Raw genomic sequence first — 16,953 nt, 5'->3', positions numbered from 1 at the left:
ACAGATTGCAGAATCACATCGGTTACACATCCACGTTTTTACATATTGCCATACTAGTGACTGTTGTATTCTGCTATCTTTCCTATCCTCTACTATCCCCCCTCCCCTCCCCTCCCATCTTCTATCTCTACCCCATCTACTGTAATTCATTTCTCTCCCTTGATTTTTTTTATTTCCTTTTTAATTCTACCTGTTTTTCTCCGAGACTCAAGCTGATTTTTCAGGGAAAGTCGAGCCATTCTGAATCTAAATAATTGTTTATTCAGCCATGTATATTTGTAGCTAAAATATGAATGTAAGATTTTACTTTTAAAACAATATTAGGGCTGGGATTGTGGCTCAGCGGTAGAGCACTCGCCTAGCACGGGTGGGACCCGAGTTTGATTCTCAGCACCACATAAAAATAAAGGCATTGTGTTGTGTCCATCTACACCTAAAAAATAAATATTAAAAAAATCAAATCCATGATAACATTAAAAAAAATCCTCTCTCAGCTATTGTTGGTTTAAAAAAAAATATTAGGAATATTTTGCATGACATAAAGCAGTTGTTATATAAAAACTTGTCTCTGTTTTATTTAGAACTTACCTTAGATAGCAGCAATTTTCCTGGAGTAAAACTACGGTCAAAAATGTCCCTCCGTTCTTATGGAAGCCGGGAAGGATCTGTATCAAGTCGTTCAGGAGAGTGCAGTCCAGTTCCTATGGGGTCATTTCCAAGAAGAGGGTTTGTAAATGGAAGCAGAGAAAGTACTGGATATTTAGAAGAACTTGAGAAAGAGAGGTAACTTTTATTCATTACACAGTACATATTAACTTATGCACTCCAAGTTTATTATTGGTATTTTGTAATATAGAATATACATTATGGATTTATGGTGGGTGAAGAGCATTTACTTTTTTTTTTTTTTAAGTTGTTGATGAACCTTTATTTTTATTTATCTATATATGGTACTGAGAATTGAACCCAGTGCCTCACACATGCAAGGCCAAGTGCTCTACCATGGAGCTACAAGCCCTGCATTTACATTTTTTAATACAAAAATAGCATTTTTCTGATTGCACTTACAGTAAGTCTAAAAATGTAAAGAACGCAGTTTCTTGGGATTCTAAAGACTTCTATTTTATCAATTAAATACTTTGAATATTCTGTACATTGAGTAATACACATCACAATATTTATAGCTGGATTATTTATTTATTTATTTTGACTTTTTGGTTCTTTTAAACTAAATTCAATGACTGATAGATCCAGGGAATGATGACTCTTTCCATTATAGAAGGCCTATTACACCTGATCACAAATAAAACTTTTCTTAATTTATCACTTTCCCCATCTAAAATACATTGCTTGTCATATAGAATGAGTACTGGTTCCTCACAGCTATCATATTAATTCTTTTCCTGAAGTTAAAATTATCTCACTATAGATATCAGAATATAGATCATTACCAAAAATTTTTTTCAAGTGTTTTATGTCACCTAAAATATTCTTTAACGTACAGATGGTACCTTATTATCTTCGCATTCCTAAAAGTTTTGTTAGACATTCAAAATAGTAAAATATATATTACATGTTAGCTTTGTGACCTTGGTCAGGTGACTAAATTTTGGGGTCAAATTCTTCTGTAAAACAGGAAATGGTTCAATATTGTGAAGTTGTGAATATTGAGTATTCTTAAACCATATATAGAAAATGCCCAGCATATCTCACCAAGGCAAAAGATCTTTCATTACTTTCTGATTTTAGGTATGCCTGTCTGCCGCAGTCTGGCTGGGCACACAATCACGAGCCACCACACAGCTTGTAGATTCAAACAGCAACTCTTTATTCCCGAACTCACACCAGCCGTCTACAATCACGTTCTGGGGAAATCCACGTTCTCTGCCCAAATCCACGTTCTCTGCCCAAATTCACCTCCACTGGGCATCTGTCTCCCAAAAAATACTGTCTGAATCCCGTGAGAACTCAAGGGGAACTCAGGCAGCAGGATACGCCCTATTCCCAGCAGGAATAATCTTAAACCTTAAACCTGGAACCTAAACCGGGAACGCCCTAATCCGCATTGGTCCTTGAACAAGGTCACCTACATTCAATGTCACTGCAACATGGGGTACGCTGGCAAGGAAATTGTCATACCTACTTGGCTAATGGCTCCCAGCACCTGTCTATAAAAATAATGATAATCATCTGGACCAGAAGTGATGTTAAGCTTGGTTTCATCTTTAATTTTACATGGTGTTTTAGTCAACTTTTTGACTACTATGACTAAAAGGAACCAATCAGAACAATTGTAGGGGAGGAAAAGTTTATATTAGAGGGCTCACAGTTTCAGAAATGTGAGCCCATAGAAGGCCGGCCCCATTCCTTGGGGCTTGAGGTGAGGCAGAAGAGTGTGGTAGAGGGAATCAGCTCACATGATGATCAGAAAGCAGAGAGAAGTCTTCAGTTGTCAGCTACAAATATATACCCCAAAGCCACGCCTCCAATTCTCACCTCCTCCCGCCACACCCTACCACTTCAGTTAGCATCATTAATCCCTATCAGAAGATTAATTCACTGATTGGGTTTAAACTCTTCACGACCCGATCATTTCTTCTTCAAACCTTCTTACACTATTTCACATGAGCTTTTGGAGGACACCTCACATCCAAACCATAACACATGGGTCTTTTTTTCATACCCTGAACTTAAACTATCAAAACACTATTCTAAAAAATAAGCAGGAAAAGAGGGTTCATGGTCTTCCTCTTATTTGTGCCCTTTGAATCTGTTAAGGAGCAAAGGATGTATGAATATACTTTCCTAAGAGTTTATTTTGCTTCATGTAGGTAATGTCTCAGTTTCATCAGCAGAAAGAATTTTGGAAAAAGATTAATTTTTAAAATAGATGTATACTGTGAATACTAGTACCTAACAAATGGAGCCATAAGAAGTGAGGAATACTGGTAATAAAAATGTTCCTTTGTCTCAACCTCTCTGATATGTTTTTTAAAAGTTCTTATTTTCTACCTTGCCATTATTTCTTTCTTTCCAGTCTTCCCACATTCTTTAAATTTAAATCCATAAAAACTTTATTTCTCTGTTTAAAATCTTAAATTCAATGATTTTGATATCTTTTATTATTATATAATACCACTCTAAATAACTTCAAGCTAGTATTCTGACTTTTTTTTTTTTTTTTTTTTTTGGTGCTGGGGGTTGAACCAAGGGGCCTTGTGCTTGAGATACAAGCACTCTACCAACTGAGCTATACCCTGAGCCCTATATTCTGACTTTTTAACTTCAAGTGAAGAATATATTTCTTGTTAAAATATTAGCCCTTTCTAATGTTACTATAGAAAAGACACCCTCTTGCCAGCTTCTGATTTAGGCATTATTACACATTATAAAGAGTTATTTTATCTGAGAAGAAAGAATTATTAGATGCTTTTGCTCAAAGGTTCTCAACCCAGACCAACTGATCATTAGCATCACTAAGTGTGCTTTAAAAAACATCATCATTAAAAAAAATTCATATTCCACTTCACCCTTTCCTAACCCCAGTCTTGCTTCCCATGAAAGAGTTACTTTTCATAATTCTAAGTAATATATTTATATTACTCGTTCTTGATTTATTTTATTTTATTTTATTTATTTGGTACCAGTGATTGAACCCATGGAATGCTTTTCCACTGAACTACATTGCTAGTCTTTTTTACCACATATTTTCAGACACAGTCTTGCTAAGTTGCTACCACTGGCCTTGAACCTGCCATACTCCTACCCCAGCTTCCCCAGTTGCTGGGATTACAGGCATGTGCCACAGCACCTGGCATATTTATTACTTTATTAATTCTTATATTTTAAATTTAACATTCTTTTTTATTTTTTTAGTTATCAATGGACCATAATTAATTAATTAATTAATTAGTAATATTCCATGATGAGAATCTAACTCAGTGCCTCACACATGCTAGGTGAGTGCTCTAACACTGAGCCACAACCCAGCCCTTAAGTAACATTCTTATTAATTTTTGTTCTATCTTGTGATTGTATGTTTTAAGCTGCACTATATATGTCAACTGTATGTTTACTTTCATTTTGTTGACACTAGTAACAATTTGTTCTGTGTATTTGATTTTTTTTAAGTTAATTATAGATGTTGAAATCAAGTGTCTCATTATGGCTCTATAGTTTTTGGTCACTATGGAGTTAGTATGCCAGAATTAATTTTTTTCTCTCTATTAATAGAATATCATACACTCTCTGCTATTTGCAGAAGATGGTCCTATTTAGAGTATGTCTTTCTCTATAATTGTGTTTTCTAGAATTTCAGATCGTCTTATGTTGTTAGAAGCAGAAATTTGTGTTTTACCATACTAGTAGGATCTTCTGGTTTTGTTTTGTTCTGAAGAAAATTTTTATTGGTGCCCATTAACTTTTCTGTTCTGATTTGGACCGTTTGTTTTCTAAATGTGCCACAAGCCTCTCATGGTAGAATTTCTTGTCATTACACTTCCCGTGTAATCCTGATATAATTTATGTCTTCTTGATTATTTCTATGTTGGAAAGAAATAGATTGAATTCTTGCTTGTGGAACAAATCTTTATTTTGCTTTCATACTTGACTTGTAGTTTGGATAGATACAGGCTCAAACTCACTTTTCTTCTTCATTATCAAAGTAGCTGATGAGATGTTTGATAGCAATCGGATGATACGAATTGGGTTCTCATTCCTTTGTAGTAGCTATTTTTCCTCTTGCAGCTTTCAAATGCATTGGTATGCGTGTTTTCTTCATCATGCTGAATATTTATTGGACCCTTTTAATCTGACAATTTGTTTTTCTTCAGGTTTAAAAACTGTTATTTCTTTGATGATTTTCTTCCCTCCCCTCCCTCCCCCCACCCTTCCTTCCTTCCTTCCTTCCTTCCTTGTGATATATATACAGATGTTGAAGGAGTTTAGGCTTTTACACTGCCCTGTTCTTGTTGTCAGAAATGTGAGAGCAGCTTCTCATTGGTCTGTGCTCCCCCAAGATTGCTATATCATAAACAGGGCTTCCTTCCTGTGTATTCTCTCACTATTAAAGTTGCTTATTTTTAAAATTGCTTCCCAATAAAGGAAAGGAAATTTTAGCAAGAACAGAACTTTCCTTACACTTATACTCATACTCACTACCAAGATTCATTTATTCCCATATTTCCTGAGAAAATATCAAATAAGACTTTTTTAAATAACAGTAATATTGGAGTGAAAAACATTTCTGTGTATGACCAAATTCCAGAAATCATAGTAAAAAGTATCTACAAATAGGACTTCATGAAAATCAAAATTTAGAGATTATAAATAAAGTTTGAAGACAAGTGATATACTGATAAATATATATGCAGTCCAGTAACTGACAAAGTACTATCATTCTTAATATAGAAGAGGCCCTATAAATGATGAAGAAAAAGTCATAGAAAAGGACCCACGTGGTTTTTAAACTTGGGAAAAAAAGCCTCATTCACATTAAAAGACATCAAATTAAAACCAGAATGATACACTGTTTTTTAAAAAAATTAGATATGCAAAAATTAAAATGTTGGATTACACACATTGGTGAAAAATGGTAGGAGTTTAAATTGGTATACATCTAACAAGAACAGTAAGTTCTTAGTTCTGTATGCTAGGAATTTATCTTGTATGAAATGAGGTATATATGAAGTCACTCAATGTAACAATATTTGAGGGCTGGGGATGTGGCTCAAGCAGTAGCGTGCTCGCCTGGCATGCGTGTGGCCCGGGTTCGATCCTCAGCACCACATACAAACAAAGATGTTGTGTCCACCGATAACTAAAAAATAAATATTAAAATTCTCTCTCTCTCTTAAAAAAAAAAAAAAAAAGTTCAATGTAACAATATTTGTAATAAAAGATTTTGGAAAGGCCATAAGTGCCCACCAACGAAGAAGTGGTTATAGTATATCTTCACGTATGCATGAATATTGTGGGATATATTGGGTATTACACGGCTAGCAAAAAATATATAATACTTCTTTATGTTCTCTTGGAAACAATCTCCAAAACAAGATTTTTAAGTGAAAAATATTTATAGAACAACATGTATTATAATATGCTGCTATTTAAAATGTACATGTCATGCATACATACCTTTGTATCATTATAGTATATCTGTGGAAATATGCACAAGAAAATGATAGTAGTCATTGCTTTGGGAAAGAACCACATAAAAAGAGATAGACCATGTACTTTTTGTACCTACTGAGTTTTATCCCAGTAACATTTTTATTGGGCATTTATGTTTATAATGATCCAAGTATGCAGTATCTCAATGTAGATTACTATTGAAGACACCATTGATTGGGTTATTCAGGAATTGCATAAATTCATCTTCAAATTTCAAACCAAGAAGTTTCTCTACCTCCAAATAATTTCTTCTATTACACAGAGACAATATATTTCTTATTATTTTGGCTGCTAAGAAGCTGAAACTACATTGTGTCCAAGGTAGTAGCTTCCTGTATTCTAGCAAATTTGTTTTCTAGCAAAATTGCTACTTTTCTAAACTTATTTAGTGTACTTTTTATTCTTGTATTAATTTTGAATTTTGTTATCTGTACTTTTTACAATAACAGCTGGTAAAGATTACTCTTTGCAGTCTGTATTAGCATTATATAAACTTACCTTTCTTTAAAAAATAGATCATTACTCCTTGCTGATCTTGACAAAGAAGAAAAAGAAAAAGACTGGTATTATGCTCAACTTCAGAATCTCACTAAAAGAATAGATAGCCTTCCTTTAACTGAAAATGTAAGTAACATGGCAGTACGACTTATTTTAGACTTTAATAACTTGATCTTTAGAAGTACCTAGGTAATCTATTACAAATTCAGGATAACTGAAATTATAATAACTTGTAAAATGTAATATGTTTTATCAACTTTAAACCTGAATATATTGGAAGTAATAAATTTTTATTTATAAAGATAATTAAATTTAATCATATTCCAACAAGTATTTATTTCAAGCCCTGAGTTGAGAAAATCTTTAACTCCTGAAGGACTCAGGATTCCACAAGGCAACTGTTTTTTTAATTCTGTATATTGAATTTCCAAACATACTCTCTAGAAATGTTTGCTAACACCTGCCAATTTTTTTGGTACCATATTGTAGAAAACTATTATTAATTTTTTATTTCTATATGACATTTGAAGATTATTTGAATCCTATTCAGGTATAAATGACAATAGCTATAGGCATAGATCTTAATATTTTTGCAAGTTCTACAGTTTATTTTGCAAATATAGCTATGTTTAAAAAAATCCTGTTAGCCGCCTGTTCATCCTGCCTCTTTGTTAACTGTTTTATTCATGGAATGGCACATATTTTAAGAAATCTTCTGAAGTACATTACTAATCTCAAAAGACTGTCTTTTAACTGTTATCCATAAATACTTCATATAATTTTTAAAAGAAAAAATAGACTAATTAAAATATAACTGGCTTTCATAGCTTAGCTTTTTCATGTTACAATAGCATTTTTAAGAACATGATAGGCAAAAAAGTAAAAGTAGAAATAAGAAAAAACTTTTTTAGGATGTATAGTTATTAGCAAGACTTCCTGAGTGGAGATTGAGGGGCAGGAGCTAAAACTAGAGGCTTAAATGTTCTTCTTAGAAAAGTCATTCAGGGATTCCTCTTTCTGACAAATGCCCTTAAAATCTTCCTGGGAATCAAGTACACAAGTAGCAAAAGACAGATAAGGATTAGGAATTAGAAGGGTTTCCATGGGATTTTTTTTAATGGACAAAAAAAAAAAACATACTTTTGCTATTATCTTTGGTAATAAGAATACAAAACCCAGTGTATTTGAGACATGCAGTCAGATTCAGGAAAGGACTTAGATATATATGAAACTCAAGAGCAACTGGTTACTATCTGAAATAAAGATCACCTGTCTAATTATTCCCTATTTATTAAATAATCATCTTTAATAGAATATCCAAGACATTATTATGGACCACTGACAACATAACACATTTAAACTTGCTTGTGTTTTATAACTTTTTTTTTAATTACCCAAGTTTTTCTTTCATATTGGGGTACGAAATTAATGAAAATTTTCATGTGAAAATACTTACGTACTTTTCAAAGTATTAGACATTACTTAAAACAACTTCAAACACATTGCAACATATTGTGTCATGTTCTGTATATATTTATTTGCATGGGGTGGTTGAAAAGTGAAAGACAAATGAATGAAATGGGAATAAGAAATAACATGCAGGCTATTTCATCTATATTGTAGCCATAATTTGTGTCTGCCTATAGAACTACATTCTGCATGTAAATGTGTTGTATATGTTGCAAGGGAAGAGGATGAGAACTTCTCTTTTTTTTTTTTTTTTTTTTTTTTTTTAATTTTTTATTGTGGGTTGTTCAAAACATTACAAATTTCTTGACATATCATATTCCACACTTTGATTCACAATTTGGAGTTCTTAGGCAGGAATGCTATTCTGAATCAGACATATGGCATGTGCAGTTTTCTATAAGCACATAGAACATGAAAAATCCATAGCATTTCTTCATTTCCTTTGGTGGCCCATTATAACTATTACCTGTTATTTTATCTAATCATATTCTACCTTTTTCTTTGCATCTCTTTATATGCCTGGCAATTATCATAGTGTCTGGAATTTTAATTAGAGGGTTAGTAGATTTTTGAATGAGTTAATACCCACTCTGATAATTTTTCAACTTTGCGTCACTTTTAGATACTTACCAAAGTTTGTGTTGACTTTGTCTCATTTATTTATGACCATCTATGTTATATTACATGTAGGGTTTTTCTTACCTCATTTTCTTCATTTTACAAAAGGAAAAGTTCTGTTTTGTCTATGTGTATAGTGGTAATCCTTACCTTAAATTGAGATCCAAACTTAAGAGCAATGAACCTGTTTCTTGATTTTTTTTTCATATTAATATGCTAGTTTACAGTAATTAAAAATAGTGCCTTTTCAGAGGAGAGAATCATAGGGGAACTAAAGTTAGGCTCACCCATCTGAGCCAGTTACATATTTTAAATGAAACAATACAAATTAATTGTATTGTACTCAAAACCATTTGTGAATTCAAGGCAGTGCTTTAACTACATATCACCTCAGGGACCCAGATTGAGTTTAGTACCTATCATCAAGTTTTAGGACTCCTTGGAATAAAAAATAATTCTCCATGTACAAGGATTTACATTTATTTTATTGGTACTTATATGCTTTTGATTTATAAGTTGAAAATGCTAGATATTGATATTTTTATATTATTTGTGGTTTTAGTTTTCCTTACAAACAGATATGACCAGAAGGCAATTGGAATATGAAGCAAGGCAAATCAGAGTTGCAATGGAAGAACAACTGGGTACTTGCCAGGATATGGAAAAACGAGCACAGGTAACTTATTTTTAAACTACTACAATTCTGTTAATATTGATTAAATTTTGTTTTTAGAGATATTTATGGGGCCAGGCATATATAGTTCATTGATAGTTCCCTTACCTAGCATATGGAAAGCCTTGGATCTGATCCCCAGCATCATAAAAAAAAAAGAGGGGGAAGAGAAATAAATTTATAAGTCTTATCTTTTTTTTGGCACTATTTTAAGATAACAATTTATCATGGCTGCTGGTTATTTAAATACTATTCACATAATTCTGTCTACCATATTTCATTTTCCCCAGTATCATTCTGTTCTGCTTTATAAGGAAGAGAAAAAGATTCTGATTATCTAGTATCTGATAGCTACCTTCAGCTCTCATTTGAGATTTTTTTCTTCTTATTATCTAAGTACGACATCCAGAATGTATCATTGCTCTTCCAAGTTTTGCACTTGAAAATACTCATTCAAGGATAGTAAGAAGGAAACATAAAGAAAACATTATAGGAGATGAGATGAGTTGGATAGAGAACATTCCCATATTTCTACCCTTAACTGATGTCAAGAAAGCATATTAAGCATTTTCACATACTATTCAGTATAGCTTTCTGTATTCATACAAACACAACTGACTAATATTTTTAAACTCTATAGAGAAGTTTTCTTGACTGCCTTTTCTGTTCCATAATAAGCTTGGGAATATTTTTATTAGGATATTTTGTTTTTCCCAAAACATAGGGTTTATCTGGTAACTTCCTAAACATAAAGTGTATTCTATTTTTGTTAGATGTAATTATAAACTAATATAGACTTCAGATTATCCTTTACACTAGTACTATCATGCACATGCTAGGCAAATGTTTCTTAAATAAGACATGAAACTCATTATAAAAATAAAAGACTGATAAAGTTTACTCTATTAAAATTAAGACACAACATAAACAAATAAATAAAGGTATTGTGTCCATCTACAACTAAAAAAATATTAAAAAGAAAATGCAATGATGTCATTTGTACAAAAAAATGGGTGAATTGGATATCATGTTAAGTGAAATAAGACAGACTCAGAAAGTCAAGTATTGCATGTTTTCTCTCAGGTGGAATCCAGGGGAAAAACAAAACATAATATGAAAGTAGAAAGATTATAGAGGGCTGGGGATGTTGCTCAGTGATAGAGTGCTTGCCTAGCACGTGCAAATAATAATAATTATTTTTTTTTGTCCTTTCTAGTCCTTGAGGCTTTTTATTTTTTCCATTTGTTGTGCAAGGTCCAGAGTTCAAATTTTAGCACCACACAAAAAAAGAAAAGAAAAGAAAGATTTTGGAGAAGAGGGAAGTGGGTGGGGGAGGGGGGAAAGGGTGACTGAGGGTGAGGGAGTAGGTTATGATTTAAGTATGTTATGTGCATGTACAATTATGCCACAATAACATTCATTGTTCTATATAATTAAAATGTACTAGTAGGGGCTGGGGATGTGGCTCAAGTGGTAGCGCGTTCGCCTGGCATGCGTGCGGCCCGGGTTCGATCCTCAGCACCACATACAAACAAAGATGTTGTGTCCGCCGAAAACTAGAAAATAAATATTAAAAAAAAAAAATGTACTAGTAAATACGGTATCAGAGAGGAATTTAGATATAATTTCCTGTTTTCATCCTCTATTAAAATTTTTGATCTAGGACTTTATTGATGGAGAAGAACTGATTACTTATAGAAAGAAACAATCAAATTTAGAATAGTTTGGTAGTTTCTAAAAACAGAAGATATTCACTATCTGGTTTTAGAAGTATTCACTCATCTGTACAGTACCTTTAGAATGCTTACCAAAAGTATAGGCATTTCTTCTTCAGTCTGTTTTCATGGTATGCATTAGTCATGATAAAATTTGTTAATTAGAGGATGTTATTTATCATAAGTTTACTACTTGCAGAATCATGACAGAGAATCAGCACAGTTATATTAAAAAGGAAGGAAGGAAAATAGATGGATGTTTGGAGGAGGAGATTGGGTAGCTAGCATAGCTACTTGGAGTTTTTCTGTTCTTTGTATATCATAACATTGGATAATTTCTGCAATAAGCATTTTTAAATTTATCTATTAGAGATATATGCTCAGAAATGTTTCATTGATGGGGCAAGTAACCAAAAAGTATGGAAACTATTTAGCTTCTAATATTGTTTTTCCTTATTGAAACAATTACTTTTAGCCAGGCATGGTGGTGCATGTCTATAATCCCAGCTCCCCAGGAGGCTGAGTCAGGAGGATTTCAAATTCAAGGCCCAACCTGATAACTTAGCATGACCTGTCTCAAAATAAAGGGACTGGGGATGTTGCTCATTGTTTGCCTGGTATGTGTGAGGCCCTGGGTTCCATCTCCAGAATCCTACCAAAAAAGAAAAAGGTTACTTTTATAACACAGATTTTAATACTTCAGTATTAAGATGTTAGCTTTCATATTATTGCAGAAAATGAATGGAACAAAATTATCAGTATTTATTTTTAAAACCTATGTATTGTCTCTATTGTAATGTAGATTTTAAAAAATAACTTGAATTTGCAAGGTCATTATATTTAAGTAATTTGGTTTTTCTCACTTCTACTAGTACTCATAAAAATTAAAAGAAGCTGAGTACAGTGGTACACATCAGTAAATCCAACTACTCAGGAGGCCAAGATAGGAAGATTACAAGTTTGAGGGCAACCTAGTACCTTAGCACCTTTTCAGAATAAAAAAATGAAAAGAGATGAAGCTCAGTAGTAGAGTACCACTGGGTTAAATCCCCAGTACCCCAGATACATAAATGAATGAATGGATGAATAAAGCAAAACCAAGGGGGAGAGGGTATAGCTCAGTGGTAGAACACTTTCCTGTCACGATTGAGGCCTAGGTTTGATCCCCAGCACTGAAGAAAATAATAATAATAATAAAATAAAATAAAATAAACTTTTCCCCACATTATTTCAGTTCCATGTAGTTCAATATGTAGTTACTGCTTTGTGGTCACTGGGTAGTCTCATCATGGTAGGTAGCAAAGCTATGCCATCTTTGTGGTCCTTTTATTATTTATTTTTTTAACAACACCTTTGTTTTATTTATTTATTTTTATATGGTGCTGAGGATTGAACCCAGGGCCTTGCACACACTAGGTGAGCACTCTACTACTGAGCAACAACCCCAACCCTGTGTGGTCCTTTTATTGGAAATAAAAATAATGTTTAGCTGTGGTAGGTATTTTGGAAGTCTGAAAAATACTACTGACATGGAACAGGGGTAACTTTAGGAGTGTTAGTTCTATTGTTTTACCCTAATGTTTATGAAAATAAATCAGATATTATTTTCCTTTATAGATATACTATGCTTTATATACATCCATTATGTAATATTAATGCCTAGATTAATATAAATTATTAAATCCAGGTGTAATTTTCTTTCTTGAAATTTTTTGAAAATAACTTTTTGGGGGGAGAATGGTGTTTGAAATTAAATAAGAAGAGCCTTGAATAAGCTTAGCATGTTTTCTACCTCTAAGCTCCACTCCCATTCAACACCAAGTTGCACAATACATAAACCATGCAATTTGATATGTGATTTGTATTTATACAGTTTTACTAAACAAATCTGTAGATCTATTGCATAAATTTCAGTGTATTAAAAAAACTGAATTAACCAAATTTGTCATTAATGTGAATATATATACATTTCTAACTGCTTGCATAAAAATGGTTTGACATAATCCTGATCTGTTCATTGATAGCCACAGTAATACTGTTTGCACTAATGTTTTTTAATAAAATCATGTTTAATTTGGTCTCATTTTAGCGAAGAATAGCTAGAATTCAGCAAATAGAAAAGGACATACTGCGTATACGACAGCTTTTACAGTCCCAAGCAACAGAAGCAGAGGTTAGTAAATTGTCTTCTTTGTTTGCATATTAAAAAATAGGTAGGTTTTCTAAGAAAATATGTGTAATTAATGTGGTATCATTGAAATATGGATATTCTTCTAAAGAATTGACATTTTTTTCATGAAATTGAATTATCAAAAACCTTTGTTTTTTTGATTTCTTTATAACTTTTAGGCATTTAAGATTTATAGAAACATCAATATAGATATTTTACATCAGCTGTCAATTTACATATAATCAGATAATTAACTTAGCTATTATCATCCTGTAAGTAAACTTTTTCCTTATTTGTAATCCATAGTATAAACTGATTTTATACATTTACCTGTGTTTACTCCACAAACCCCATTAAACTGATGGTCAAAGGATAAAATGAAAGACACAAAGACCAGGGGAGGTGATGATCATAAACTTTGGGGAGCTGGAAAACAAATAAACAAATTGTAACCATGTTGTGGAGAAGTGACCCCCTAAGTAAGTGTTAAGAAAAGCCATGAAGCAACCCAGTGTATACTGTGAAGTCTAATAGGTTCTAAAACTGGCTACACTAGTTATCCCTTGGATGTAAGGGTTTTAAAAAGGGCTAAAAGCAGGAGGATTGGTTGAAAATCTTTTAGGAAGTGATTGCAGCCTCCAGTACTTTACAGCTCTACAGAGCTGAGTGACTGCTCTTTTCCAGTTCTAACAAAAGATGAGTGATCCCCCGCCCCAAAGAATGACAGTCTTTGGGTGAGTAACTGAAATTGGGGATAGCATATTAAAAAATTTGAGTTAAGTGAAAATTTACTTACTTAATGCTGGAATTCCCACTTATATCCAGGTTTGTCATCTCTAGACAAGATTCTGGAAAGAACTTCTTTAAAAAACATCACTAACTCAAGAAAAGAGAGCTGAAGTTACCTAATGTTGGAAAATTCACTAAACAAAATAGTTCAGCTTAACAGCATTATAAGGTCACTGTACTTTATAGACTCTATCCTGTAGGCATAGAGCTTCATTTAACTTTTTTATAACTCACTCACTCTTAAATATGGGTGGACACTAATGACCACAAGACATTTTAAGAAAGTTTCTAATAACAAAGATTATGAAAATAGATAATTTCAGGCTGGGATTGTGGCTCAGCAGTAGAGTGCTTGCCTGGCACGGGCGGGACCCGGGTTCAATCCTCAGCACCACATAAAAATAAAGGCATTGTGTTGTGTCCATCTATAATAAATATTTTTAAAAAAAAGAAAAAGAAAAAATAGATAATTTCTTCTTATAGGAAGAAGAAAACTTAAAAAATAAAACTAACATTAAAGGCTGGGGTTGTGGCTCAGTGGTAGTGTGCTTGCCTAGCATGTGTGAGACACTGGATTTGATTCTTAGCACTGTATATAAATAAATAAAGTAAAGGTCCATTGACAACTAAAAGAAAAAGAAAATTTTTAAAAAAAACTAACATTAGTATTAAAAAAAATAAAGCAAGAAAAGGACATTTAGCAAGAACAAAACATTTAGAGAATAAAAAAGAAGTTTGTGGGAGTTAAAATTTTGATAGCAAAGATGGGCACAGTGGCACATCTCTGTAATCCCAGCAAATCAGAAGACTAAGTCAGGAGAATCACAAGTTTAAGGCCAGACTCAGTAATTCAATGAGAACCTCAGCAACTTAGTGAGACCCTGTCTCAAAATACAAAATAAAAAGGGCTCAGTAAGGATTGAGTTAAGTGAAAATTTACTTACTTAATGCTGGAAGGGGTGAAAAACAATCTTTGAAACAATTTTTGTTGAGGTATTTACAAAGCAAAAAATACACACTCATTGCTAATGCACCCCTGGTGTGTGTGTGTGTGTGTATATGATAGCAGATACAAAAAAATTAATAGCAAGTTTAAAAGATAACTTTGTCTCTGGACACAGTGGTGTATGCCTGTAATCCCAGTGACTCAGGAGGCTGAGGCAGGAGAACAACAAGTTTGAGACTAGCCTTAGCTGCTTAACAAGGCCCTAAGCAAATTAGCCAGACCCTGTCTAAAACTCAAACAACAACAACAAAAAAAAAAATTTAGAAAGTAGAACAAAAAGACAATGAGGTAGAAAACAGAAAAAATAAAAGCAGAATCATTCTAAGAGGATTCAATATCTAAATAAGAGGAGTTCCACAAAGAGCTGGAGAAAACTAGAAAGATCTGAGAAAATTAATTAAAATTTCCCAAAATCAAGGGCCAAAGTTTTTCAAATGAAACAGTCTCCAAAATCTGACAACCAAAGATGAAAATAATCTTACACTAATACACATTGTGATGAAATTTCAGATAATGGGATAAAAAAATTTTCAGATAATGGGAAAGCTTTTTCCTAAAACTTAGATGAATGGAAAACAGATTTCTCATAAAAGAATGAGAATATAAATGCCTTTGATTTATAGTCAGCTAACACTGGGAAAGAGTTTTTTAAAACTTTTGAAAGAACATTATTTTCAGCAATTTTGATACCAGTTCTTTTAATATCACTATGTCCTACAATTGAATTTGATGCAAATTTACCTAGGAATAGAATTAGTAAAAATGGCAGAGATATCTTATTAGAATAATAGAATAGAAATGTTCTAAAATAGGATTATGGTGATGCTTAATAAATTTTACTGATAATCATTTAGTTGTATTATGTGAGTGTGTATTTTTTGCTTTGTAAATACCTCAACAAAAATTGTTTCAAAGATTGTTTTTCACCCCTTTAATTTAGGGCAGAAAACCTTAGGAAAGTTTTACAACTATGAAAGTGAGGAGTTAAGATTATTCTTTCATGAGAATCAGCAACAGCCTCTTTTGTCTCCTCTGTCAGTGGTGATTTTGGACACTGATTCAAAAATGTAGTGGGGGTCTAAAGCCCAGGGTCAAAGGAAAATAATTAAGGAAAGAGAAGGAAGAAAGAAAATAAAAGCTCAAAGTTTTAAATATTATATTGGGCTGTGAAGTGAGACTGCCTGGATGGTAATTCCAGCTCTGACTCTACCATTTACTAAGTATCTAACTGAAAGCGGGTTATTTATGTTCTCTATGCCTCAGTTTCTTTATTTGTAAAATGGAGATAATAATAGTACTACATAGAGTTGGTATGAAGATTAATAATAGTACTACATAGAGTTGGTATGGTATGCAATAGTTGACTAATTCATAGTGTACATTAGTTTTGTTTTTTTTTAAGATTATTGTTGTATTCATCATCACAACGTAATCACTTTTTGTTGTTGTTTTTTCCTACCTCTCTGGCCTTTATAGCTCATTAGTCATAGGCATTCTTTAAGGCTTATTCCTTTTTTCTCTGTATCTTCCCTGTCTAAGGCAATCTTATTTATGTGCTTAGAGCTTCAGTTATCATCATATTTACCTGTTACTATACTTGTTGAATTTCTGTTCCTGCTTTCTTTTTGTAAAGTACCATCATCTCTCACCTACTTAAATTAATTCATTAGCCTCCTAACTACTTTGTTTCCTACCTACTTACACCACTTAAAATTTGGTTTAAAAAATCAATTTAAGTGTCCATTAATATATTAATGGGTAGCCTCAGTATAACTTAGAAAAATTAAGAGTCCCTTCTTACCATACTCAAATTCAACAAAAATCAGTGTTTTTATTATTTTTA

The 16,953-nt window shown here is 32.7% G+C and overlaps 1 protein-coding gene and 1 long non-coding RNA gene across 6 annotated transcripts in view; one reads left to right on the top strand and one right to left on the bottom strand.

The window, feature by feature from the left end:
• The window catches only part of LOC139705778 (uncharacterized), an 87,114-nt gene that overhangs the window by 24,198 nt on the left and 45,963 nt on the right, over positions 1-16,953 (bottom strand). The window contains exon 4 of the long non-coding RNA XR_011707603.1: positions 589-701. This is a non-coding gene — a long non-coding RNA (uncharacterized lncRNA). The remainder of the gene's footprint in view (positions 1-588; positions 702-16,953) is intronic.
• The window catches only part of Apc (APC regulator of WNT signaling pathway), a 121,179-nt gene that overhangs the window by 64,741 nt on the left and 39,485 nt on the right, over positions 1-16,953 (top strand). For all 5 annotated transcript variants that reach the window (XM_071612341.1, XM_071612340.1, XM_027927630.3 and 2 more), the window contains exons 4-7: positions 582-783; positions 6,687-6,795; positions 9,320-9,433; positions 13,235-13,318. In XM_071612341.1, the coding sequence (XP_071468442.1) occupies positions 582-783; positions 6,687-6,795; positions 9,320-9,433; positions 13,235-13,318 (509 nt within the window). The remainder of the gene's footprint in view (positions 1-581; positions 784-6,686; positions 6,796-9,319; positions 9,434-13,234; positions 13,319-16,953) is intronic.

This window comes from Marmota flaviventris, chromosome 5 (genome assembly GCF_047511675.1).
Source record: "Marmota flaviventris isolate mMarFla1 chromosome 5, mMarFla1.hap1, whole genome shotgun sequence".
NCBI classification, from domain to species: Eukaryota; Metazoa; Chordata; class Mammalia; order Rodentia; family Sciuridae; genus Marmota; species Marmota flaviventris.
Note: the sequence above shows the minus strand (reverse complement) of the source record. Positions and strands in the feature narration are given on the sequence as shown.